We start from the raw sequence: 27,743 nt of genomic DNA on the forward strand, positions 1-27,743 counted from the left end.
GCGGTGGTGGGGGCGGGAGGCGTTGGGGTCTCTCCGCTGCCCTGGCCGCCTGGGAGCCGCCGCCTAGAAGGATTTATTCCCCGTTAGGTACGTCCCGCTGCCGGAGCGGGGGAAGCCAAGGGGCTGGGAGACCCCGCTGTGGCTGAGGAGGGGCTGCCTGGGCGGCGGGGGTGGGGGTCGTGGAGCTGGGGAGGCCAGTTGCTGGCGCACTTTGGCGGGAGGGGGCGAGGTGCCCCCCGGAGGGGTGTGACTGAGTCGTGGGGCGCTGGAGATCCCGTTGCTCATTGTTCGAGGGCGGCCGCGTTCTTTGGTCATCCCCCGAGCAGGGGCAGGGGCGCGGCGAGAGCAGGGGCCGGGCCGGGTGTGTGTTGCTCTGTCTCTGGCAGGCAGCTCAGTAGCCTGTGGCCACGGTTCAATTGGGCTGCCCAGGCTCTTTGTTGGGCGCCTTCTCGGTAAGAGTTTTGAAGGTAGGCACTGGCCTTCGATGTACTTTTACAATAACGTAATAAACGTTAAACTACTGTATGAAGGTGCAGTAATAATGTATCTAACAAACGCTCAAAAGCAAAGCTGTTATCTGTACTAGAACATTAGTTAGGTTTCGCAGTGGTGTTTTGCTTTGCAGATTCAGAAGTCGTGCTATCCTGCTCAATCTTACTCTGTTCTTGTGAGTAGGTTTGATTGAAACGTGCAAAAATCATACTCTGAAACGTGGAGTGTGTTCTTTAAATTGCTGTCAATTCAGCGGATAGCAGCAGGCAGAACAGAAGAGTATCACAAAGTCCGGAGTCAGTAGTCAGTATTTTACTATCATATGGACAGACAACTCCCTATTCCCAAAATGTTGCTGTTGAGAGTAAGAACCGCTTCTAGTGGTTACCCTGCAGAGAGGAAATTTGTTAATCTTGAGCTTCCTTTTTTGACGAAACTCTCTCTCACACACACACACAAATATATCCTGGGTTGATTGCTAGTTTAAAATAGGTAAATATTGGCTGCTTCAATTTTTATAGTAACTTAGGTTCTGAATATTTAGGTGGATACACCACATTAAATTACAGGAAATAGCGAGCTGGGTTCAATGTATTTGGCACCTTGAATACTAAATTCACTTGCATTTTTTCAAACTTCAACTGAATGCTTACGTTCCTGCTCTCTATGCAGAGCAGCAATAGAAGTTGCTCAAAACCTGAAAACTATAAACTCCAATGGCCTTGTATTAATGTAGGTTTCCCAAATTTTTTCAGAGACTAGACTCATGGACCACCTTCTCTTCACTCATGATTTAATGGATTACCCCTACCATTGAAGATCAGATAACTGTATCCCAGCTAGAACAATTGCATACATCAAATGAAATATGAGGAAAGAAATTAGTGTTAATTTCTAGTGTATTTTAATAGCTGTAAACAAGAAGGAGCCAGCACCATGTATCAATCAAGTCTTTGAGGATCACAGTTGGGGAACTGCTGGCTGAACTCTAAATCTTCCTTTAAATGATCATTGTTTGTGTTCAGTCAGGCTATAGATACAGGGTGACTGCATTATCACATGTATTTTATAACTGAAACAGACACTTAAGATGTTTTTCAATTATGCACAAGCTTCTTCAGTGGAAACTGCCAGGGTAGGTGAGTACATATAACTTGCAACTCTCTACCTCTGTTTTCCAAGTAAAAGTTCTTTGCACTAATGATCTGATAAACACTAATGATCATTATGTTGATCTAAAGTGATTACTACTAATCTTCTAACAGTATTTTCAGCATAAAATTTATAAACAATTCCATCTATTTTAGCATATCTGTGCTTAATTTGGTGCCAAGTCTGTTAATTGCACAGCTGTGTTCCTGTTAGCCACCTTGAATGATTGGTTTATTAAGCAATAAGACATGCTAGGGGGTATGCTTCAAGATGATTATAACACCTTGGGCTATATTATGAGGCACAAAGCCAAAGTGGCTTTAACCAACTTAAAGCAATAATTGCTGTACAGTGCATTACCTAGAGTTCAGTATTGCTATTATGAAATGGAATTTAATGCAATTTCCTCATCAATGAAAGCTATTTTTAGAGTTGCAAGATGCTTATGAAGCGAGGCATTTTTATTACTTTCTGAGGGGCGGGAAGGACTTGAAACTTAACCATCTTTATCAAGTACTAACTACCTGTTGTTTCTTTTTTTTTTTTTTTTAACCTCATGTCACAAATTTACAAGCAATTCAAACAGGGTTTTGCTCAGGTGCAGTAAAACATATAATGGTATTTTAATCTCAGTAACTCTCTAGCCACTTGGTTGAATTTGGAAATGCTATTTTTCTAGTCACAGTTCATATGAAAGTGTTACCAAAGCTGAAAATGGTGTCATTGTCATTACGAAATGTTTCTATATCTATGTATTTTTTTTAAAAAGGCAACTTGAACTGAAATTTCATGCTTAACTGGTAAGATAAGAAAACTAACTTAATGTTCTCACTTAAATGCTGTGGAAAAATGTAAAGCAGTGTTTTCTAGATAGCATTAATTATCAAAAGAGATTGGAACAAAAAGTTAACAATTTCTCTAAACTGAGAATAGAACTTTTTATTTGATCATTGGTCCAGGGCCAGTACTTAGAAAAACTTACTACACCTGAAGCCACTACTGTTAATCCACCACACATTGTCTTGGTGTGAAGTCACTTTAAAATCACTGCTAGTGTTAGAATGGAATGGATTTACTGTCTCTGAAAGATGGAGTTCAATCTAACATGGTGCATAATCCTTCAGCATCAAGTTGTTGACAAGATAGTGAGTAAGTTCATTAGAGCTTGCTAGGACTAGAAATGAATGCTCTCTATATGTGGAAAGATAAGACTGTCTAGTTTCTGTTATACAGTATTTAGTTCTAGCCATATTGGTTCAGAAGATGTACTTTAAAGCTACTACTACTTCCAAGTAATCCTATATTGATCCAGGACTGAATGTATAATGTCCTCTTCCTTGTACCACACTCTTAATTTTGTACAAATATCTGCTGTTTCCTTGTGAATCTTATCACTTCTGATGATCTCTGGTTTTAACTATAGAACCAATTGTGCTATAGATTCCAAAGAGAGGAAGGACACAATCTCTGTACCAAAGCTTTTTTGTCTTTTAGTACTTGGATAGGTGTCTGATCTCCAGCTCTATTGATTTGAGCTACTTAACCACAAATCAGGTTAAGTAAGGGCAGTAGGAAGGCAAACTTTACTATATTGGTTTGCTAGTGTATTTGCACCCTGATCTAAAGGACCTGCCTCAAACAATGAGATGGTAAGTGATAGGATGTGAAGACTCAATCTATAGCTGATTTGCTGATACTCCAAACAATGGAACAAACTGATAAATTTTTACAGTGTCAGTGGCCAAGCGTTTTTGTCCATGGGTTCTGGAAATGGACTTCTAATAACACATTGATAGAGGCTAGAAGCATTAATGTTTCAAAATTAAATATACAAAGAGTAAGAAATTGGATTTTAATTATACTTTCCTGTGCGGAAAATCTGGTTTTGACATCCAAATTTGTGTGCTTTGAGACACCTGGAATATGGAAATCACTGAAAAGCCAAACTTTGGCTCTTGTAAGGGAGCAGAACTGCATACCAGGCATGTGATGTGAATTTCATCTTTTGGAAGTTAGCTACAGTAATGAAGGTCAGACATCTATATAGCGAACTTAGAGATCAAGCTTCAATTAATTATACAGTAAAGTGATGGAGAGATATTGAAAGAAAATAAAGCTCGCTGTTCTAAGAAGCTCTCTCTTGCTGGGGGAGGAGTGGGTGAGAACCAGAGAAAAATTGTTGGTGTGTCTCTCCCCCCCCCCCCCCCCGTCTTTCCCTTGAACTTGGACTGACTGAGTGTGAACTGCATTATCAGGGCATACTAAACATAGCTAAGTTTAATTTTAGTTTGTTCTTCTATTACTGAAATAAAAATATAGGTTGAGGTGCTTTGTTAAGGAAGTATATTAGGAGATAAAATAACATAGTGGGTCCAACACTGTTAGAGCAGCAGGTTGGGGATCATGTACTGAGGATTTTTGTTTAGGAACTGCGTAAGCAGAAATTATAGTAGTGGTCTCTCTGTTGTTCTGCTTTGTAAGCATTTGTGAGCAAAATGTGTCAAATTATTCTATAGCTAATTCGCAGGTCAGCAATATTCTGGCTTCCTTCAAACTGACGCTGCTTATTACTCCTATTATATTAGTTTCATGTTCTTGTAGCTTCTGGATGATAGTGCTTTCATGCATGAAGCTTCACTTAGACTGTTTTGTCTATCTTGACTATTTAATCTGGATGAATGTTTAAAGAGATACTGAAGTTTAGTTGACCCAAAATTTGAGCTTTCCTTTAATCAGCATGTATTTTGCAGACAATCTCTTATGCAGGGCTTGAAATTCTTCTCGTAAATGACTTACAATTGTGTTATACAGTCCTTAAAAATACCTGCTTCTTAAATATAGCTACATGTTCATCAGTGAATAGAATATTGCTGATAAGAATCCAGTTGCAATCATCTCTCTCCTCCTGCCTAGTTAATAGATCTGGGAAGTTCTTTTATAGAATAACTTAAACTTTACTGCATCTTGAGCAAATACTCAAACCCTATTCATGTTACATACTTAAGTAATATCTTTTAAGTTTATCCACACGTCTGATAAAATGTACATACACAGGGATTGCTTGGCCACTGAAATGCAGCAACCTCTGAGGTTAAGAACAGTTGTCAGCTGATACACAGCATACTCCAAACATGTAGTGAGAGGAAAACTTGCTCAAGGTATTGGGGATTTTAAATGTCAGTGCAGTGTAGACAGTCTCTTAAGAGCACCATCTGAAAGTGCCACATTATGAACTGTGTGGACATGAGTTTCTCATTTCCTAATCTCCCGTGTTCCTTTTAATTTCTAATCTTTTATTTTCACATTTAAAGCAGTATCTTTCCAGTTTTCTCTCATTACCTTCTTGATTGTTCTTAGTAGCTTTTACTCCACACAAAGTATTCCCTGCTGGTTGTTACTCTTACACAACTTTCCCTTTGTATATAGTCTTCTGTTCTGCAGTCTATTTTGAGAAATATTTTGACTGAGTTAGGTTCTCCAAAAGGGAAATACTCTGCAGAAAAGGCCATGTTCAAAATTTACCTGCCCTTATTGAGAGGAATGTCTAGTTCCAATCATGTAACTTTCTTTCAAATGTTTGACATTTACTGTCTGTTAGAAACATTGATCACTTAATTAACAAGAAGACACTGATTTGTTAGTGTCCAGTTTCAATATGTAACAGAGACTAAACCTCATAAGGAAAAGCATTTGACTCAAGCACCAGGAGCTATTCTAAATGAAGTACATGACTTTTTAGAACTGTAGTCGGAAGTTTGTCATGACATGGAGAGGGAACCCTCTGGAGTACATGTTTAAGAAACTAGTGTCTCAGATGTAACTGAACTGTGGTGGTAAAGTTGTAGCCAACACAGCTGAATTTCCAGATGAAAGTGGATTCTGTCTTCTAAAGGTAACCATTGAGAGTTTGCTCATTGGCTAAAGGAATCATATAAATATTAATAATCCTTTGGTCTCACTCTGCAATTTTGTCTACTTGACATTGCTGTGCTACATAAAATCAGTAGCCCTTAAAAATAATTGTAGCAGATGTAGAAATTGGTTTTATGTCATGGGGATTGTTTGTGATTCATGCACTATCAATTATTGTTTGCCATTCAGGAATGGAGAAGACTGTACATTTTGTTAGAAATTAGATGGTTTTTGTTATCAGTGTAGGAGGGCCATCACTTCTTGCGTGCCTTTTAATGAGAATTAACAAAACAGTTTTCTGGCAGTTTTGCCCTTTATATTAGTCTGACTGCTTTTGCTGCATGATCAGATTTAAAGTTTATTTGCCGTTGTGGTGGAATGTAACTCAAAGTGCAGTCTATCTCTGAAGTGACTTTGAAAATGGCACCTTCTTAATCAATAAATTTGACTCTTGTACATCTCATGCTTTCTTAAGTGATAAGTTCTTACTGCTGCATACTCCTGTCAATCCTGTAAAATCAACATAGCTATGAGATTCTGAGCTAGATTCTGTTTGTGTGCATCACCAGGATTAAGTTTAAGTCCCAAATGTTTGGGACTCCTTGTTACTGGTGATGTGTGAGCCTGAAAGAACAACACAGCTTGATTTGAATGTCCCAGAGTGAGTTTGCTTTTAAAAAATTTAATTATCTGAAAAAATGTTCTGATTTTTGAGACAATTGTGGAATTCCAATAAACCTTTAAGGCACTCTTCAAAATAGAACTAGACCATAAGACTTTGCTTAATTTTGTCTGAGACAGAAGAGAATAACTTCATTACCATTTCCAGAATTACACCTCTACCTCAACATAATGCTGTCCTCGGGAGCCAAAAAATCTTACTGCGTTACAGGTGAAACCACGTTATATTGAACTTGGTTTGATCCACCGGCGTGCGCAGCCCTGCCCCCCCGAAGCGCTGCTTTACCGCATTATATCCAAATTCGTGTTATATCGGGTCGCGTTATATCAGGGTAGAGGTGTACTGGGAGTTTTCTATTGTTTGATAGTTTGTGGCAATAATGGGTTGGTGTAATCCAGTTTACTAAGAGCTATTAATATTTTACAGTAATACTTGACATCTTTTTTCACAACCTAACTGGTGTACAGTTTCCTCATAAGTATTAACCAATGATCAGCAGAACAATTAGGAGACAGCTAGCAAGCGAAATTTATTTGATATAATAATCTTCACAGTTACTAGTACTAATCATTCTCAGTTCATATTCTAATTCTCAGGTGAATCACTTCAGTGCTGTCTGCCATAAAAGTATTTGGCTGGACAATGTGGGTTGACAAACTTGTGACACTTAGCGAAGTGTCTCCCAAAAAGGTTCAGCCTGCTAGAGCATCTCTCAGGGGTTTTTAAGCAAACATGTTGGTACTTGTTAGTAAATTAACTATGTAATAGCCAACATCTGGGTCAGATCGAAGGAATAGATGCCATATAGATATGTGGCAAAGCAGTAGATGATTTGCAAGTGGCAACATTATAGGAGATGCTGATCTGACCCTTTCAGACTTTTAGTTCTTTGCAGAGCTTTTTTTAAAGCGCCTCTTGTGCAGGTGCTTTACCTTTGTATTGATAGTATTTTATCTTTCTGGCCTAAATTGTGGAATGACTTTTGTCCAAATTGGGCACCTGATCTGGACTGATCCTACAAAAATGCTAGGAGCTTATGGAAGCTTCAGTGAGCAGATATTAATTTAAAAATATACAGGTGATATTTTTCCACATTGAAGCAATGTTTGCATTCCTGTTGCGGCTTACAAAACAAGATCAGTTAACATGCAAAAGGAGACGTAGTTATAAAGATGCAGGAAAATATTCTGAATCAGACCTGTTAAATTATTCCTAACTCCCAGCTGTAGTCTGCAGTTCATCAACATAGTCATATAATATTTATAAAGTTTTTTATTATATCGTGTATTAGATATAAAGGTTAAAGGCTTCACCAATCAGTGTCATATATGTAAGTCACCTTTGTCAAAGTCACAGACATCAAAGGTGAGCACAAATCCTAGAAATAAAGATAATCATTTAGTTCCTTTCTCTCTCTCCAGCATTTTTGAGGAGCTGATAAACTTAATGTGCTTTAGTATTGATGTCTCCTTTTCTTGTTAACTATCAAGAATAAAATCTCTTGAAAGTTTACTTCCTAACAAATAAAAACTAGTAGTTTTCTTCAGGTAGGACTGAATCCTCTACTGTTTTGATTCACGTAGGAACTCTCCCTTTATGAAATCAGAACGGCAAGAAATCCTTAGATCAGCTATACAAGAACCTCTTATTTTTCTTAACTAGCTTTGACATTAAATTATACAACAGTCGGCTTACTAACATCTGGGAAGAAGTACACAACATTAAAAATGCCCTTGGTTTTCTAAATATGAGTTATGATTTATTTACAATCAGTTGTAGAATCTAAAGAAACAGTAGCAAAATCATTAAGAGGATCTAATGGGGGTGCATAAAAAGCTTAGAAATATTACCAAGAGGACTGAAATTAGTACATGAATTCACTGGGCCAGAACTTTTAGTTCAGTTTGATCTATATTATCTGGAAGGTCCAAAACACATTGTATGGCTTTGCAAAATTACCAGGATTCTCAAGTTTTCAACGTAACATTTTTCCTCAATTCTCATTTTAGCAATTATCCCTAAAACTGTCAGCTCATCACTAAACTCTGAGGTGTATCAGCTTAATATTTGCATTAGTAATTTTTTATGAAATAGCATGTAAACTTGAATCATGTGAAGTAAATGCTGTTTTCAGAGATGGAATTGTGGTAAAGATTCTAGAGAAGTCTTAAAACCATCAGTAGTTACAGATTTTCAGTTGATTGTACCACCTGTAACAGAGATGAAACGAAAGGCACTGCAAAGACAGAAAAAAAAAAATCATATCTTCTGTTCTTTGTTTCCCACAGTTGAATAAGTTTTAAAATCTTCTGTATAATGCTTCCCTCCTTTACACCATTGCTGCTTTTTAGGGGGGCATCATAGGGGAAAAGGTGGTGAAAATTCATCTTGTAAAGTAAGATGGTGAGATAAAACTGCAATGATGGCAGTAAGGGGAGAGGAAGGAACAAGAAAAGCAATATTAAAACTTTCAGTGGGCTATGCTGAGCTAATTCCAAGAAATCACCAGCATTACAGGACATTACATATTCAACATCAGTTTTCATTTTGCTGAATTAAACCAATAGAATTTCAAAAAGGGGGGTGGGGGAAGAGCAAGGGGACTGACATAAAATTAAGAAAGTCGTGCCTCCAGATTTCCCATGTAGTGCTAGTGTCAGGCATCTTCCCCAGGAGCATTTGATGTGACCAATTGCAAGTAGTCCATTCTTTCATATCCCTTTTAATTCCTTCATTCTGCAGTTCTGTAGGCTAAACTCTGCTTTCCCATCTGTGAGGCAGGTCCATGTAGAGATGGCAAGGTGTGATTTGAGAGCTAGATTGTGGCTGTGAGAGCAGAATTTTACTATTATTGAACACTAGGATAACTTCCAAAATCCAGCAGATAGGATCTTATTTAGAACAGCAGAAACTGACACACAGCCCAACAGTGCTTCAGAAGGCTAATTTCTTGCTATATTTTACAACTTGAAACTAAAACGGACAGACCAAAAAAATACTTAAGTATGTTCTTCAGATATACTGTGCACTTTTCAGGAATGGAAGATACCATCATGGGCAGGGACATTGAAGAGAACTGGTTTTATCTATCAAAAACATAATTGTCCCCTGATCAAATGTTGTCCCCCTTTTTCATATCATTCTTCTCTGGCTTTCCTTCATTTAACAAATCAAGCTTGATGCCCTCATCCTTTCTTTAGTTCTCTGCATAATGTTGCCCCAGTTTGTGCATCTGCTGATGTCTCTTTTCCCATTGTTCCCCTTACACTCTTGCTATTCATGCCATTCTCATTGTTTCCTTCATTTCTTATAATGTTGCCCACAATGTTAGGAACAGTGTGCTAGGATATCTGTTTTCAGTTAACTAATTTCTGAAAACTGAAGGCCCACAAACACTAACCCGTGACATCTCATCTCAATTAAAAAAATAAAATAAAACTTACCGTATATACTTGTTCATAAGCAGAATTTTTTTTAGTAAAAAAGGGAAGCACCAGAGACGGGGGTCGGCTTATGAACGGGTATAGAAAGGGAGAGGTGGGACACAGCCCCTCCCCCCAACAGAGGGAGCAAGGGGAGGCAGCACAGCCAGCAGAGACAGAAGGGAAGAGGCTGGGCCAGAGTCTCTCCACTTCTGGCCACACTGCTCGCCCTCCAGCCTCCAAAGCAACTGCAGCTCCGGGGCTGGCAGGCTGCAGCCGTGCCGCTCAGCCCCCCCCTCCCCCCCCGAGCAGGCTGCGACCACGCCGCCCGGCCCAGCCTGTTGGAACATGCTGCGGCTGCGCCGCCCAGTCTGGCCCACCGGAGCAGGCTGCAGCTGTGCTGCCCAGCCTGCCGGAGCAGCTCCAGCCAGATCAGAGACATCCTCCCCAGATAAGGTGGGAAGGGATGGGATGGGGAGAGTGTGGGGGTCCCGGGCTAGGGATGGGGTCATGTGGGGGGTGGTCACAGGGGTTACTCCCCTGACTTCCAGCTTCTCCCACCAAAAAAATTTCCCCACCAGTTGCTGTCCCGGCCTGTCAGGGTAAGCAGCTGGTGTGCTGGGACACTGTTTACTTAGGTTTACCTCCGTGCCTGCGGACGCTCGAGGTAAACAAACCATCTCGGACCACCAGCGGCTTATCCTGATGGCCCGGGAGCCAAAGTTTGCTGACCCCTGAATTAGAAGGTCGGCTTATGAACGGGTTATAAAATTTTCCATTTTTACTTATCTATCTTGGGTGGGGTTGGTTTATAAACGAACCGGCTTATGATCAAGTATATATGGTAAGTAATCTCCATTTGATGTATTTAGGTACTTGCTCAGATAGGAATGGAATAGTATAACTCCCAAGACGTCAGATCCTCACAACATCCCTGTGAGATAGACAAGTATATTTCTGTTTTAAAAATGGGACACTGAAGCAGAGTAGGTTCTTGCTCAACATCATACAGGAAGTTTGTGGCAAAACTGAATGCAGAACTCGTGAACTGTAGTCCAGTGTTTTAAGCATAAGGCTGTTCTCCCTCCTAGTGCCTTTCTGTCTGATCATTTACTATCTTACTCTTCTAGGATAGACTGTTCTTTATTTGTCATTTGTGTGTCTAGTGCACTGTCAGTACTTAAATGCTGTTTTCGGAGGGGGTGGGTGGGAATTGAGAGAACATGGCAGTATTATTAAACATTTTAAAATGTCTTGTCCACAGCTCTTCTCATCTAACACCCTATATCCAAGACAAGAGGTTCTGACTCACCAGGAGTCCATATTAGCTATTGAGGCAAGGCTGAGGATGGAAGGTGTTGAATTTAAGGAAGAGTGGCAAGATGAAGATTTTCCAAGGTGAGAGATGGTTTCTTTTTATTTGTAAAACTTTTCCAATAATCTGTTAAACTGAAATTGCTCCTCTTCAGAAACAAAGGCTGTCAACTGCAGTCTACCAGCTAGGCATTCATCCTGCCTCTACAGCATATTTGTGGTTGTATGCTCCTTGGGCAGTATGGGTCACTTGCCCTTATGCCTAATGTTAATATGATCTCTTACTAGCAACATGTTCTTTTAAAACTAATTCTACTAATATCGTATGGCTTAAAGGGTCTCAGAACTTAATGGATGAACTTGCCTTTTAATGAGTAGGGAAGGGCTCTTATTATTAGCAACATGTAAGCAAGGAGGAATATTAGTCTGTGAACTTCCCACATTCATGCAATGAGAACTATACCTTAAAGCTTTAAGGTAACTTTGCATAATTCTGAAGTGCTACATATTCCTATTAATGCTTTCAAAGACTAAAAAGTATCATGTGCTCAAATACATTGGGTGGCAATTAAGTTGAAAATCAATTCTGGGCTGTCTACACTTTCAAGCTTTTTGAAAATTCATTAAACCACTTCCAAAACACCCCAGGAAATTACATAAACTGTGCAAGTAGGGAAAAAGACTTAAATATAAATCAGATCAAATTTTGAGCTTGATCCTTGATATGATGGTACAACTTCAAATTGGAGCTTTCAGGTGTGCTTCAGAATAGGGCAGTAAATTTTCCTGAAATGTGCACTGTGGATAGTTTAAGCTGTTATGAAGTAAAAATGTATATACTGTTTATTATAAATTGTCATCTAAAACTTCATCCAATCTTGCTCTTTTTCTTATTGCTTCATAACAGGCTTGGCCCAAGACTTGAAGAAACCTTATGCTTCACTTTAGCCTCCAATTTTGTGTGGCATCTTGTTTTTTAATAATTGTAATTAAACTATTCAGTTAAAATATTTTTATATATATATCTTTCTGCCTTTTTGCTTCATCTTAGTGCTAAGATTGCTTAGATGGAAACTAGGACATAGGGTTTCTCAAGCACCATCTAACTAAATTATTTACCTCTAAGGCCCCTCTGTGCTTCATAATAAAATACAAGTTAGGTACTTTTCTGGTCTTGCTTAACTTCTAAAACATCACATTTTTAATAAGAACATAGAACAATCCAGTGCTTGCAGTAATAACGGGCAGTAACTACTGGTTTGGGTGTGTGGTGTGTTTTTTTGTTTGTTTTTGGTTTTTTTTTTTTTTTTTAAACATCAGTAGGTAAGGCTCACTTGAAAACTGCAAATCACTGTTCGGCCATGGTAATGCTCTGCTTGGCTGATAGCTTGGTTTAGACCACAAACATGTTTAATCTGATTCTAAACCCATGTTTTTATATATATTAAAAAAAAAATGTGTATATGTGTTGGTCTAAAGATGAATATGGGATTTTTCATTAAATAATTTGCAAGTGTTTCCTTCAACAAGTGTCTCTTTCTTTTTCTGGACCAGGCCCCTACCAGAGGATGATCATGTTGAAGCAGATATACTAGCTGCAACTGGCCAACAAGGCCAGCATGGTAAGAACCTCTTAAGTATTAGAAAGTCTTGGGTAAGCAGTGTTCAAATCAGTATATTTGTGTTTGAATACCATCAGAGTTTGTAGTACAGACAAAATGGGTTTACCATAATATAGATTGGGCCTAGAAGGTGTTGTCTTCACTTCCGCTGTAAACTCAGAGCTCAATTAATACCCATTGAAAATGAACTATTCCATTAGATTTTCATGATGGCCAGTCTTAAATTCGTAGAAGCCAAATAAAGATGAACCATTCTGTCAATTTTAAGAGCTTATCGGGTTCTATTGCTCAATTTAGATGTTTCTTCTTAGTCTCATTTTAATATTGACTTCACTGGATGCTAAATTTTAAAGGTGATGTCAAAGAAGGGAGGGAATTACAGCTACTTTAAAAATCACACATTGGCTTATGTAGTTTATTTCTTAATATTTTCCTGCTTTTACCTTGGGGTTTCCTGGACTATGACAGTCTGCTTTAGTTTTGGCATTTCCAGCGCGGGATCAGTCGCTTTATTTCATTCCCTGCTTTCAACTTATGTGTCAATTATGGAGGTATCTGCCTTGACCTTTTAAAGCATGTAAAGCAAACACCTGCCTAACATCGAACCTTCCATTTTATTGTAGTTTGTCAGCCATTACTCATTGTAACATGTTCATATGAAGACTTTTCAAAGGCGATAACTTATTTAACTCTTAACTATAGTAACGATTTTATTTAATCTGTAATAGAAGAGAATAGCAGGAGCTAGTTAACACAATAGGTTACATTAAACTAGTCTTTCACACGTACCCAACTTCAGTACTGTTGTATACTTATGTCGTGTGTTGTGTACAGTTTACTATATACATTCTTATAAGTATCCTGGACTCCCTCACCAGTTAAGTATGTTGAGTACTGTATATTTTTCTGTCTCTCTGCTGCGTGTGGTTAAAAAAAAAGAGTATTGTGATATTTGAGAAGTACTGTGATTATATAATCAGATAGACTGAGGTAATGTCTCTTATTGGAGCAACTCCTGTTGGTAGAAAGTACAAATTTTCGAGCTACACAGAGCAATTTGAGTGTGCTTCCTTCCCCAGATGTAAAGAAGAGCTCTGTGTAGCTCGAAAACTTGTACCTTCTACCAACAGGAGTTGCTCCAATAAAAGATATTACCTCACCTACCTTGTCTCTCTCATATCCTGGGACCAACACAGCTACAGCAAGACTGCATATAATGAAAGACTATCATATGTATACACCAGTGGGCACAGTTAAGGGACCATCTACAACCTTAACTAGACAATTCTGGACTCTCGAGCACTGATTCTTGCAACCTTAAAATTCTATTGATGTATTTTGGGGGAGGTGATTGGAATATTGTTGTTTGTGAGGTGATGAGCATTAATGAGACTTTTTTGTTCTAAGCACTGGGCTGTGGTTTTTTTTCCGATTTGTTATAAACATGTCTACATACTTGGTATTCTACAAATTAAGTAACCTGCCTTTTCTTTTACTCCAAACCCATTAGAAGTGAATGGAAACAAAGTTAGGAAGAAACTAATGGCTCCAGATATTAGCTTAACACTGGATCACAGTGAGGAATCGGTGTTGTCTGATGACTTAGATGAGAGTGGAGAGGTCGATTTGGATGATTTAGATACTCCATCTGAGAACAGTAATGAGTTTGAATGGGAAGGTAAGGGTTCATTGCTTCTGTCTGGTATTTTAAGTAGATGTTTTCTGATGGTTATGCTCAGGTACACAGTATTTCATGTGGGTTAGAGCTAGAAGATTTAAAGAATCAGATGTGCATGATGAGAGCTAGCAGGTTCCAAGAATCAGAAGTTTAGAGATGGAAAGCAAACTATTAAGAATCATTAGACACCTAGTGGAAAACTCAGTCATGAAAAATAGGCAGTATGGATTTATAAAGACTGTTGGCCAGAATAGCAAACAAGGGACAAGTTTATTTAGCGTGATTGGATGAAATTAAAACCAATACTTTTTTTTAGGCTGAATATCATAAGAATCTATGTGAAAGTCGTATTAAGTTACAGAATTGTCACTGATGGAGACTTTGTATTTCCAAAACTGGACTGAACAGAATGCTAGAAAATGAACTGTAGGGCACACTTCTGAATTGGTTAGGAGATGGACCATATAATTTTAATACATGTTATTTTTCAAAGGAGAGAAATTAGTTTTATGGGATGGTAATTACTACTACACTTTCTTTCTTTGAGTATTCGGTTGGCCATGATTTTTTTTTAATTATTTTATTTTTTAAATCAATCACTAGTTCATATAAGACAAAAAAGGAGCAGCTACTTTTCCCTTTTTGCAATATAAAAAATTGCTGAAAAGATGTAAACTACCATTTAAAAAATATGTGGGCAACATTTGAAAATTGATTAACGTAACACATGATCACTTGGTTCAATAATAAGCAAGACAAATGGTCAATAGCTTTTACAGAATTCAATTAACAGTTTGCTTTTCAGTTTCAGAATAGTGGTCATGGAAGGGGGACGCATACAGCCTCATTGTGCATCATCAGGGAACTCTTCTGACTTTGCATTTAAACTCTTTAAGATAACAACAGGAAATTCATTTCCAGTTGGACTTCTAAAGTTCTATTTAACTGGATATGGTTGCTCTAAAATTGGGAAGTAAGTCCCTGATCCCACAGTCTGATTCCTGTAGGTGAACTCTTATGCCTGTACCAAATCTCCATTAATTCAATGGGGCTCCACATGGGTGCAGAAATCCACATGTAAGGATCAGACTGCAGGATTGGGACCTAAATTTAAGTGAATTTTATGTTATTAAAATATGGTTAAATTAAAGGACATCTTTCAAGAATCCTTCTGTCTGGCATTGGGACTCTTAACAATTTATACAAAAGTTGACAATTATCTATATTTCATTATTGTTCTGATAATTTCTCTTCTTGCTTTAAGCATGTACCTATTAAAGTGTCAAGGGAAATTTTAAATACATAATTCTTTAACATTGCTAAAAGCTTGTTCCTATTAGGTACATCTATTGTACTGTAAGAGATTAATTCATTCTTGCATAAATAGGAATGCTACTGCATGTAAAATAACAGGACAGAGGAGAAAAAATCCTTTGGCAGGGAAGGTAAGACTAACGTGAACCAGGAAACAATTTTTAAAAAAGCTTAAATTTTTTTAAGCATCTTAGATTAAGTTAAATGTGTTGGAAGTGAGAGTAGGAAATATATGGGTGTAAGTGTGTGGTGGGCTGGCCATATTTTACTGCCTTAAGGAATATGGTTTGGTGTTAATGGATAACTTTATAACATGATTCAGGAAATATACCAGTTAATTTATTACAAAAAGTTGCTGAAAAGGGTTTCTGTCTTTTCTTTCTTTAACGCTGCTGTCTTCATTTTCCTGGAAGGATAGTTTCCATTAACAGCTTTGTCTTGGAAACAGACAACTAACATGCAGTAGGTTTTTCTCACTTTTGGTAAGGTCTGTGCAACTAAAATTCAAAGAATCATGATTTTATTAGAAAAATCTTTTCTGAAGATTGCTCTTTTTAGCATAAATTTCAATTATTTTGAACATATGTATTAGTTAGCTTTAATTTCTACAAGATTTATTTGCATGTCTGCTTACCAGCTATTATCAATGTATTAAATTATGCTTTACCATGTAAATCTCTGATCAAACAAAACATAATAATTGAAGTTAACCACTTCGTATCTAATTTGGCAGCATTTATGGTAACGAACGTTTAGAAGCATATGTACTTTCCCTAAAAGGCCTTCTACATATCCAGAAATTTAAGTGGTCAGACAGCTTCATATAAAATACAGCCAAGAGCCCAATATTTATCAGCATACTGTATAGAGAGACCTCTAACACAGTATTTTCTAGTGATGGAACTAAGTCAGGTATTTCTGGCTGATCATATAGAAAGTTATAATAATCCAAACGGAGTGAAGTGGTTAACTTGCAATCTGATTGGTACTGTCATGTTAAAGATCATCATGCATAATAGGTGTATTTTAATGTTGACAGATGATCTTCCAAAACCAAAAACTACTGAAGTAATGAGAAAAGGATCGCTTCCTGAATACACTGCTGCAGAGGAGAGAGATGATGGGCGACGCTGGCGTATGTTCAGGATTGGAGAACAGGATCACAGGGTGGACATGAAGGCAATTGAACCCTATAAAAAAGTTATCAGCCACGGAGGTAAGGATTAATGACCTGGGCTGAGGGGTAGCCCCTATAAATTACAACACCCAACAGAATGGGAGGGGGGACAAATGTAAGTGGTGTTAAGGTGTAAGTATTGAGGAATTTCCAGATCTTCCATGTCATGACCTGCAGTAGCAAGGCATATGAGTATATTAGGGATGTTGGCTTAAAAGAAAGCTACCCCAGTCTTGATGAAGATAGAATTGTACCTTTTTAACTAGTGAAACCCAAAATGGGACAAAAAAAGAGAGGTGACTGTTAAAATAAATTAAAAGAACAGAACGTGTGGAGTATATTTAACTCTTCCAGACTGAACATTTGCTGTAGTGACAGAGTAGTTATCAGCATTTCAATATGTGGATTGCCAATTTAACCAGTTTTAAAAAAAATTAAATATTGGTTTGGGTGCTATCGCAGCCTTTGTAGACTCCATAACAGCTTTTATGGTTTTACAATCACTGTCCAGTTTAATGTCTGTCTTCCCCTGTTGTGTATGTAAAAATCCATTCAGAAGGGAAATTGACTACATGCAAATGTTGTAAAATACATAAACTAAACATGCTAATAGAAATTAGAGCATCTTTCATTTATAGTAAACTTTAGCTATCTGAGTAACAGTAAATTTTTTAAAAAATCAGACACGCGTTTTTAAAATGGATGGTGTCTTTTTAGCCTTTTTGTGCCTCCATTATTTCATCTGTAAAGCACTTGGAAATAGATGATGAAAAAGCACGAAAGTGCAGTGTTTACTACTATAGAATTTGATCAGTATAGTCAGACTTCTCCATTACTTTTTACTTTTGTTTTTTACTTTATTGCTATTAATTTTTTGTTTTCCCTTTTAGGTTATTATGGCGATGGGTTAAATGCCATTGTTGTGTTTGCTGTTTGCTATATGCCTGAAAGCAGTCAGCCTAACTACAGATATCTAATGGATAATCTATTTAAGTAAGTAGTCTTTTTGCCATTAAGAATTGTCCACAAATGATGTAAATGATCTCCTAGTAGAGTTCCATCAATGCAAAAAGGGCTACCAGCCTCTTCTGCTTTTTACATGAAATTTTATATTCGGGAAATACCAAAGTAGGCTAAGACATTTAATTCTGTGATTATTTTTTTTCTGTAGCCTTTGAGCCTTTATCAAAATATAAATTCTTTCATTTGCACATTAACTGTCACTCAGTTTTTCATTTGAAAGCTTTTTCCTTACTTGTTATTACAGATATGTTATTGGCACTTTAGAACTGTTAGTAGCAGAGAACTATATGATAGTTTACTTAAATGGTGCTACAACACGGAGAAAAATGCCAAGTTTAGGCTGGCTCAGGAAATGTTACCAGCAAATCGATAGAAGGTAAGATAAATTCTATTACAATAATATGTAGAAATCTCTTTATCACTTTTCTGTCATTATCTATATTTTGTGAAAATTGTTAATTAGCATATTGTGAATTTAAGTCTGCGAGGCTTTGGATAATGCTGAACCCTGCAACAATTGTCCTGTTTCCCACTTGTATGATTTAGGCACTGAAGCTCCAAGGCAGAAATACTGCTGGAGAATTTCATTTAATTTCAAATGAAAATGCTTGTCAACACTGTATTTCCATCTATCGTACAATTGCCTTGTGAAATACTACTGAATAAAGGTTTCACAGTGTACTGTATAGTCTTATTTAAAGTGAGCTTCCTGAATAATCTTGCAGGAAAGTTGTAACACTGTTGAACAGGTCAATGTCAACTGTAAAAGGAAAGACTAGTTAGAATGAAAAGGTACTTGTAACCTCTTGCACAGCTGTAGTAAGAGGCAGCAAAAAATGCTTCTTTCCAGCTGAACTCTTCCCATGAGTGTTAACAGTAAAAGCCTAAGCAGACCCCATTTGCTGAGCTTACAGTTAGGTTACATTTATCCTGTGGGGGTTGCACAAATTGGGGGGGGAGAGGGGGGGGAGGGAGTTTTATACACCAAATCTGGATTTGAAATTTCTTATTGGCTGAAGAGTCTACTTATCTGACAAGTGGATACGCAACTCTGCAATGTTAGATGGGGTATAAGATGCCAAAATATTGAAGAAGCTGCTGTTAGCAGTCCATTTTCCCCCAAAAAACACATTGGTGTTGGTCTCGCATATCATCGTTAAAGCAGCCCTTTTCCACTTTCCTCTCCTTATTGCCCTTTATCTCATTCATTATACAGATACCCATTTCCCAAGTGAACCTCACTCTTTCCTGTCTTGGAGAAAGGTTGTTAAAACGTGTGGAAGCATGAGTTAGCTATATTGGTCCTTGAGACATACCACTAACATTTGGTCAAAAACCTCTTCACTGGCTAACTTTTTCTTAGTTCTTTCTCATCACAATCTGATACTCCAACTGTCTATTCATGACAAATTCAACATAACATGGTTTTGCTAGTTTTTATTCAACTTTGGTAGACAAGAAGATGACAATGGAGTGTCTGTTCACTAGGAGTTAGATTACATATGACACAGAAGTGGCAATTATACAATAACTGAACACTTGTACTTTTTTATATTAAATATGCATTGCTTTTTTGACTCATTTTGTTCCTTAACACTGGTGTTCAATACTTGAATTCTTTAGGTTAAGGAAAAACCTGAAATCGTTAATAATAGTTCATCCTTCTTGGTTTATCAGAACACTTCTGGCCATCACAAAACCTTTTATTAGGTAATATTCTGGAAATTACTTCATTTAAAGAAAGTACAAATGTATTAGTACTTAAATTTCAGCAAGTAATACTTAATATTTAAAGATGTACTCAACATTTTAGTAATTGTTCTTTACATTTGTTCTTCCACAGCTCAAAATTCAGCCAAAAAATTAGATATGTCTTTACCCTGGCAGAGCTAGCTGAACTCATCCCCATGGAATATGTTGGCATACCAGAATGCATAAAACAGTACGTTTTATTCAAACATGCAAAGGTGTGCTTGGTATAGAGCACAAATGTGAAAACTTATTAATTTGTGTTATGTTGATTTTCAACATGTCTATAAATTGGCATTAATCTAGAAGAGTGGGACCCTTGCTGTCAAGAGACAGTCTCTCTCTGTGCTAGAGTTGTGATGGTGTTAAATTTCTACTTTGCATGCAGCAACATAATGGTACCCAGAGCATGGCAATGAAATAATACTTAGCTCTATGGTTTATATAATTGCTACATTATACTGAGTATGAACTAGTCTTGTGGAATCATAAAATCATAATGCACAAAAGACCTCTATGAAACTCTTCTTTTTCTTTGGTATTTAAATTGACTTGCTATTGTGAGAAATGCTGGTCTTGCAGGTGCTAACATTATAAGCCCCTTTTTATGTAGTACTCAGCCAAAGCATTTGAGGTGTTGCACAGCAGAATAAAAGCAAAACAGTCTAAGCAATCAAATATATAACAAACAAATAAGGAATCCATTTGACAATGAGAGGGGAGATGGAAAAGACTATAAACATAAGCCTTACAATAATGATTCAAAAAATCCTTGGAAGGAGGGGCAGCTTTAAGGCCTTTTTTGAAGTGGAGATCAATGAAATAAGAGCTGTCAAAGGGGTGCTTTCCAAACCAATTGGCCCACCACAGGAGAAACACATCTGCCTGCCAGCTTGAGGTATGATGGTGGAATTTTTTAGCACCAGGCTTTGTGTGGGTACTCAATAGCACAATGCTCACAAAGTAGAGCTGATGCATCCAGAGCAATAGTTAAGATCCTAAGAGCCTATGGTGATAATTTGAAGTTGAACTTCTACTTCATAGGCAATTGGCCTAAAGAATCTAGGGTAGTAAGGGTGCGCCTTTGCTTTTAGCTCACTCAAAATGTAATGGCAATGTTGCTTATTACTTTGAACTGAAAGTCACATAAGGAAGGTATTAGAATAATCACACCTCATGGTCACAAGGCATGTGTTGCTGTTGAAAGGCTGACACGGGTGATGTCTACACTACAGCCGGCTCCACGCTCTGGCGATCGATGCACCGGGGGTTGATTTAGCGGGTCTAGTGAAGACCCGCCAAATCAATCGCAGATTGCTCTCTGGTCAACCCCAGTACTCCACCCCGAACAAGAAGAGTAAGGTCTCGCGTCAACCCAGAGCGGTGGAGTCAGTAAGTCAACCTAAGCTACGTCAACTCCAGCTACGTTATTCACGTAGCTGGAGTACCAGCTACGTTATTCACGTAGCTGGAGTAGCATAATTTAGGTCGACTTACTGCGGTAGTGTAGACATAGCCAGGGATAAATGTCTAGCTGGTACAAATTGCAAAACTGAACCTTTTGTAACACATGCAGAATGTGGCTTTCTGTGGAAAAGGCACAAAATTAACATAAACTTGTAAATCTGACACTGCCTACAACAAATTCCCTTCAAAAGCACAGGATTTGAAGGAGGACGCTTCTGTAGCTAGAGATTATTTACGAAATGAACAGACTTATGTCCTCCTAAGGTTTACAAGACAGCCTTGATCATTATTGCAGCTGGTTGCATCAAGCACTGATCTTCCGCAGAGACCAAGCTTGCTGGTCCACAGGGCAACGTATATACCAGAACATTTTGCCATACTTCTATGTTGGAGAATATGACACTTTGAGCTGTACTTCAAAATTAGGTCATAAGGTCTCTGGATTTTGAGGTAGATCAGAATGGACTAAATAGTGTATGTTACTACTGTTACCACACAGCAACTAAATCTCTACTAGTTCTGCATTTTATTTAAAACTAGTATATATTCATGATTTTATTCTCTAAATAACTATGCTAGTTTCAAGACTTGATATTGTGTTTCCATGAAGAACATTTAACACTTGTTGTTTTTGAGTTTGGTTGGCCTTCATATCTTGTACTTACTGAAATCAAACTTTTCCCCACTAAGGTATGAAGAAGAAAAGTTTAGAAAGAAACACAAAAGGTATATATGCACACCTTACTTAGGGATGCATCTAGACAAGACCACTTGCACTGCACAAACTAACTCTTTCCCAATTGGTTGGCTTGCAGACATGAACAAGCATTTGTAAATATAAACACGCACTAATGACTAAGCTTGAGTTTTGAAGTAGTTACGGTAAATATAACTTGTAAGAGAGCTCCACATAGAAGTGTAAACCATGGATGGGTTTGTAATCTGTCAATATTTTATCACTTCAGAGATGCTTTTATTAAGGGGATGTATTGACTTTGAGCTGCATCTTCAAAAAGGCAAAAAGTCGTATGCATATTTGAACCTGCTTCAACAAACTAAATTTGTTATTGTTCAGAATACGTAACTGTTTGAATGCTTAGTTAATTTCTAGATGCCAAACTGCTACAATTGTAGAAGTTACTTGCAAAACAACTTCTTACAAATTTCAGGATTAGAATTTCTATCTTGCTTTATTCAGTATTCACTAATTTCAGTTATTTTCAAGATATCTAACTTGCACAGGCCCTAAATTAGTTTATATTTTGCTCAGTGCTGTTTGTATTTGCAGTGCCTAGATTCCTTGCTAATTAATATTGGATTTTCTGTATGCTGAAACTTAAGTGGCCTGCTAACAATTCAAGCAATTCTTGCATCTGATAAAAATACTTAAAACAAATGAGTAATCACCATTCAGTATGTCTACCAATAACCTCACTAAAACACTCTGCTTCCAGCTTTAAACTTTTATTCTGAGCACTCCTGCTGCTATGTGCATAACAATAAACTGTTTAGGGACAAGTCACTTTCTGTAAACATGTCATTGTAAGTAGGAAGATGGAAAAGAGAGAAGGTATTAAGAACTAAACCTGTCAGAAATAACTTTTCCCTATGTATTTTACTAGCTTTCATAAAAAAACAAAGTAAAAAGCTAGTGGAAAAGCATAAAACTGTCAGTCTGTATGAAAAACTGTAAACTTTAATTCTGCAATATTATAGCTGAGATTATAAAGGTACCAACTACAGAAAATTCAGTTACAGTTCTCACAGCAACTCTAACTTGCTTCACCTTGTTAATGTCTGGTATTTTGACTGTCTATAGACCCAGTTCTACTCCACGGGAAGGGTTGCCATGGACTGCAGTGGGTATAGAATTGAGCCCTTAAAAGGGATATCCACTTTAAATTTCAGGTCTCAGGTTCAACATACTCGGAGTCCCTCCCCTCAATATTCCACCTACAATCACTTTTTTCCAAATGTTTCTTTTACGTTGCTGTGTGAAAATCTGATTATAGCGGAGTAAAAATAGAACTAACTAGATAGTGTTTACTTTGTGTATTTGACAACAGAAGTGCTTTTCCTCCCATAGTATGTTATAATAATCATGGTAGTTAACTGCAATAACAGTAATTAAAAATTCGTCAGATATCATTGTGGATTCTTTTGGTTTAAAGTTGCCAGTATCCTGTTACACTTGATGTACATCATTTCCTTTGGGAATTACTTAACTCACTTTTAAAAGAAACAATGAGAGATCACATAAATACATGCTCTACTCTGCTACTGGATTGAGAAGTGTTACAGAATAACATACTGTGCAAGTAAAGAGCAACACTTTCAGATACAGCTGTGCAGTTTCTAAGCCCTATTTCTTCAGATTTCGGTGTTTTATGTACTATCTGAAACAGCCAAATCAAAGTCCGTCCCCCCCCCAATCACTTTTGGTGTAGAATATTCAGCCCAAACAATAACATATTAAATGCATGAAAATATGGCCGCCTCAGCTATTGCGGGTATTACTACCATAGCATTGGAGCTGTGGATCCTTTTTTACTGCATTCACCAAAGACTATATCAACATCAGAGAACAGTCTTAGTCAATTAAACCATTTATTTGATGCAAAAGCCAAAGAGCAAATGGCTAAGGGAGAGAGGACTCCTTTTTTTCCCCCTTTCATCAGATTATGCTATATGCAGTAAGCATGTACAGTAAAAGCCCTTGTGAAAAAGTAATTGCTTTAAGTAAAATTTGAAGCCGTTGAGCCATTAGATTAAGCCAGAATTGTTATTTGATGACAAAAGTACAATCATAGTCTTAAATGAAGTCACTGGGTGTTTTAGGCAATGCATTATGTTCACCATTTCCTTTGTTGGTTTATTTATGGAACCTCTACCCTTATTTCATTAATTTTAGAATGCAGTTTAGTATATGTAAATGAACTTTGGAGAGGTGCGTTTTTTGGAAACTTCCATTGCAACAATGTCTTTGGTACTATGTAGCTCAGGGATCGGCAACCTTTGGCATGCGGCCCGTGAGGGAAAACCCCTGGCGGGCTGAGACAGTTTGTTTACCTGCACCGTCTGCAGGTTCGGCCGATCGCTGCTCCCAATGACTGCAGTTTGCTGCTCCAGGCCAATGGGGGCTGCGGGAAGTGGCGCAGGCCGAGGGATGTGCTGGCCACACTTCATGCAGCCCCCATTGGCCTGAGACGGCGAACTGCGGCCATTGGAGCCGCGATCAGCCGAACCTGCGGATGCGGCAGGTAAACAAACCAGCCCAACATGCCAGGGCTTACCCTGACGGGCCGCGTGCCAAAGGTTGTCGATCCCTGATGTAGCTAGAAGTGTGCAGAGATGAAAAATACAAATATCTCAAGTGTTAGGTGACCATCTTTCTGCACACAAATATTAATTTGAGTATTTGAAACGCAAAGTTGGCTATAACCTATTCCCTGTTTGTCGTTTGTCAACATCCTGATAAATTTTGCCTGGTTAACAATTTGAGTCCCAGAATTGGCTACATGCCAGGGTACTACAGATTGGATTGCAGTCCTGCAAAAAAATAACTTGATGTACAGAAGTGGTCTCACTGAAGAATTGACTGCTGATCTGTAAAGTTAAGCATGTAAGTGTCTACAGTATTTGGGTCTAGAATTCTAAATCCGTTGGTAGGTTCCTCTGAAACGACTAGCCAGGAATGTTGGTAAAATGCACTCATAAATACTGTCACAAACCCAAATATTTTTCCCTTTCAATTTAGTTTTTGAATATATCTGATCATAGTATATGACTTTAATTCTGCCTGTCATAATTGTAATTGAAGCATTTAGTGCTTACATGGCACTTTTAATCCATAAAGCTCAAAGGAAAGCTCTGTCTGGGCTTGAAAACCTTATTAGGTATTTACTAGCCAGAGAACTAAGTGAAGTAGGCTTAGGTAGCATGAAAGATGAATGCCCACGCACACCAGACGTGTCAGTGGACAATGGCCTGGTGAGAAGCCAGTAACTCTGCCCCAGTTGTTGGAAACAGAGAGGGCACTGGGATTCATAAGCAAGGACAGCACCTTGTTCTCTTTTGTGGGTCTCTGGCTGATGGATTTAAAAACTGTTGTCCCTTTCTAGCTGCTTGGAAGGAGCTTTTTCTCATCCTCCAACTTCAGAGCCTCTTGGCTGATGGAGAGTAAGAAGGGTGTTTGTTTGCTACTCTACTCCTTTCCCAAGCCTTTTTTAGTCACTTTTCTGTAAGTACTTTCACTGTTGTTCATATCTTTCCCTAGCTGCAACATAGTGAAACTGGCAGTGTTCTTGTCAGTTTCACAGCTGCTGTTCAGAATCCTGTAGGCAGAAACTTACTCGAGTCTTGTTAACCTCATTCCGCTTTTTGGGAATGTCATGAGAAACCGTGGACTGAAGCTGGCTGCACGCTCAGCAGGACAGCACATGTCAGTTCACACTTCAGAGGTTCTCCTAGCAGCCATAAGAGCCAGAAACTTCACTAAAAGAAAACTTAAATTATGCAGAAATTGTTGATGTAGATTCCTTCACTCACCAGTTGATTAAGTAAGAGGATGCATAGTAGGCCTAGAGTCTTCCTCCCCTGGAGAGAGAGGAGAAAAAAAAACCCCAACCCCATAACCAATCATTTTCCTCATCTTGCAGAGGGAAAGCTAAGAGGAATGGAGACTAAATGACTTCCCCAAAGAGTCAGTGCTCAGAGCCAGGAATAGAATCTAGGTCTACACAGTACCATGTTCAGTGCGCTAGACCACACTGCATCCTAGCTGAATAGCGCACATGTTTACCCGAGTGCCTCTAAAGTGCTGTCTGATATCCTGCATACACACAGACTAGATACAAAGAATGCATTCCATATTTTTAATAAATCTAACTATATATAGTAACTAATTGAATACAACTTATTTCAAAATAGCAGGGATCAATACAATGCACGTTATTTGTACTAATTGTTTAGAAAACAATTCTGTGAAACTTTAAAAATGTAGGTAGTAAAGGAAATTGTGTTGGCACAACCACACTGTTCTTTCAGCTTAATATTTAATAAAGCTGTTCTTAAAAAAAAAAAAAAAAAAAAACCTAAACCCATAGTTTACGGTTTTGATAGGCTCATGTTCTCTAATATAAACTGCATTCTGGTCTTAAAACTGTCTTCCATTTTATTGCATGTCTTAGAGGCTTACATCCTAGTCACTTTATTAATAAATGAACATGCAACATGGCCAAATTTGATATTTCATTTTCCTAATACTTTTCTTCCAAATACCATATCTATTGTTGCTTGAAAACACTTCTTGACCCGTCTTTAAAATCTATAATTTTAGGGGCAATAACAAGGTGGATCTTTAACATTTTGCTGTAACTGAACCTACTTCACTGAGTTTTTTTTTTTAACAGTTGAATGATATTTACTAAAAACCTTTTCTATATTAAAAACTTTAATTCTCCTATTAAGATCAGCTTTTTTGCCTAATATAGAAAGTAAGACTACTGAAATTGTAATTTATATTCTAACATTTTTTTTTATTAAACAGAATTGACCAAGAGCTTGATGGGAAACAAGAACAGAAAAGTGAACAGTAAGTTTGGAGTCCAGACAAGATGGAAGACTGTGCAGGTGGAATGATCTGGGTTTTTTTGTTCTTTGTTTTTTTGCATTTACAATGCATTCATTAGCCTTTATTATGTAACCTGTTATAAAAGGTGCCTTGATATATCTCTGGATTTGTACACAAGGGACTGTTCTCTACAGTATTGGTTTGCAAATTTGGGTTGAATTCTTGACTTTAATAGCTACTTTACCATGTAATCATTTTATATTGTTAAATGTCAAAGAACCATATGTTTATAGGAGGCATTCTTGCAATTATCTAAATGATGCATGTTCTTCAGTAAAATATTTATATACCTAAATGTTAAAGGAAAGAGATAATATATTTTTATGACTCTTTGAGCAATATTTTATAATGTTTGCCTGCAGAATGAATTCTTTTGCAAGTGGACAAGGCCATAAATGAGTGCTGTCATTGTTTTGTAAAGTGCATGATGAATGTTTTTTGCTGTAAATAGCTAATACATTTCCTGAATGATTTAGAAACCTAATGATTTTTAGATGCCGGTGTTCACTTAGTGCAGTTGTCTCATAAATGTGAAGATAATCATTTTTGTTCCTGTGTCTAATACAAGTAGAACTCATTTACACTGCCAGAATGATCTTGAGCTTTGGTTTGTCTTTGGTTTTCTTCAAAATACAGATTTGTAGCTCTGTGAATTTCAGCTTATTGGCTACCACCTCTTAGCCTAGTTAAGCCATATTGGGGACTAAATATTTCAAATGACTAATAGCATAATGAGCTTTTCACCATTAGGTCACTAGTTTAAATTCTGCTCAGGTGTTTAGTAGATAAAAGCTGTCTAGTCAGTGATGGGTGTGAAATGAGCTCAGTCCTGTTACTCTTGGATGAGTGTCAGTTGGCACTAACTGAAACTGTTCAGTCTCAGCAGACACACAAAGAATTGCATGGGCATGGAGCTGAACTGTCCTTTCAACCATAAAAGTTATCCATTCAGGTCAAGATTGAAGTACCCTGGAGAGGAGGTGTGGAAAATCTTGCACTGCTTTTACTTTGTAGATGGAGATCTTCCATTTCCAGTGCTATCTGGCACTTCTCATAAGCACTAAATTCACTTTAAAGAATGTAATGAGTCTGTGGTTTTTTTTTTTT

At 37.6% G+C, this 27,743-nt stretch overlaps 1 protein-coding gene across 2 annotated transcripts; it reads left to right on the plus strand.

The window, feature by feature from the left end:
• Positions 1 to 27,743, plus strand: BNIP2 (BCL2 interacting protein 2). Of its 2 annotated transcripts, XM_024219331.2 has the most exons (11): positions 1 to 87; positions 10,925 to 11,058; positions 12,529 to 12,596; positions 14,107 to 14,274; positions 16,628 to 16,804; positions 17,656 to 17,758; positions 18,033 to 18,164; positions 19,412 to 19,498; positions 19,632 to 19,730; positions 21,695 to 21,730; positions 26,553 to 27,743. In XM_024219331.2, the coding sequence occupies exons 2-11, from the start codon at positions 11,009 to 11,011 to the stop codon at positions 26,599 to 26,601; spliced, it is 969 nt and encodes a 322-aa protein (XP_024075099.1). In that variant the 5' UTR covers positions 1 to 87; positions 10,925 to 11,008; the 3' UTR covers positions 26,602 to 27,743. The 2 variants fall into 2 exon arrangements, with proteins under 2 accessions (XP_024075099.1, XP_024075100.1); XM_024219332.2 differs by lacking the exon at positions 21,695 to 21,730.

The sequence above is a fragment of the Terrapene carolina genome, unplaced genomic scaffold (assembly GCF_002925995.2).
Source record: "Terrapene carolina triunguis isolate 2854851 unplaced genomic scaffold, T_m_triunguis-2.0 Scaffold67, whole genome shotgun sequence".
Taxonomy (NCBI): domain Eukaryota; kingdom Metazoa; phylum Chordata; order Testudines; family Emydidae; genus Terrapene; species Terrapene triunguis.

What these genes read in the sequence shown, in the direction of transcription:
- BNIP2 (XM_024219331.2), top strand. Translation starts at nt 11,009, where the DNA reads ATGGAAGGTGTTGAATTTAAGGAAGAGTGGCAAGATGAAGATTTTCCA. An exon ending in TGGCCAACAAGGCCAGCATG is followed by an intron (nt 12,597 to 14,106) that starts GTAAGAACCTCT and finishes CAAACCCATTAG; the next exon opens with AAGTGAATGGAAACAAAGTT. An exon ending in TAATGAGTTTGAATGGGAAG is followed by an intron (nt 14,275 to 16,627) that starts GTAAGGGTTCAT and finishes TAATGTTGACAG; the next exon opens with ATGATCTTCCAAAACCAAAA.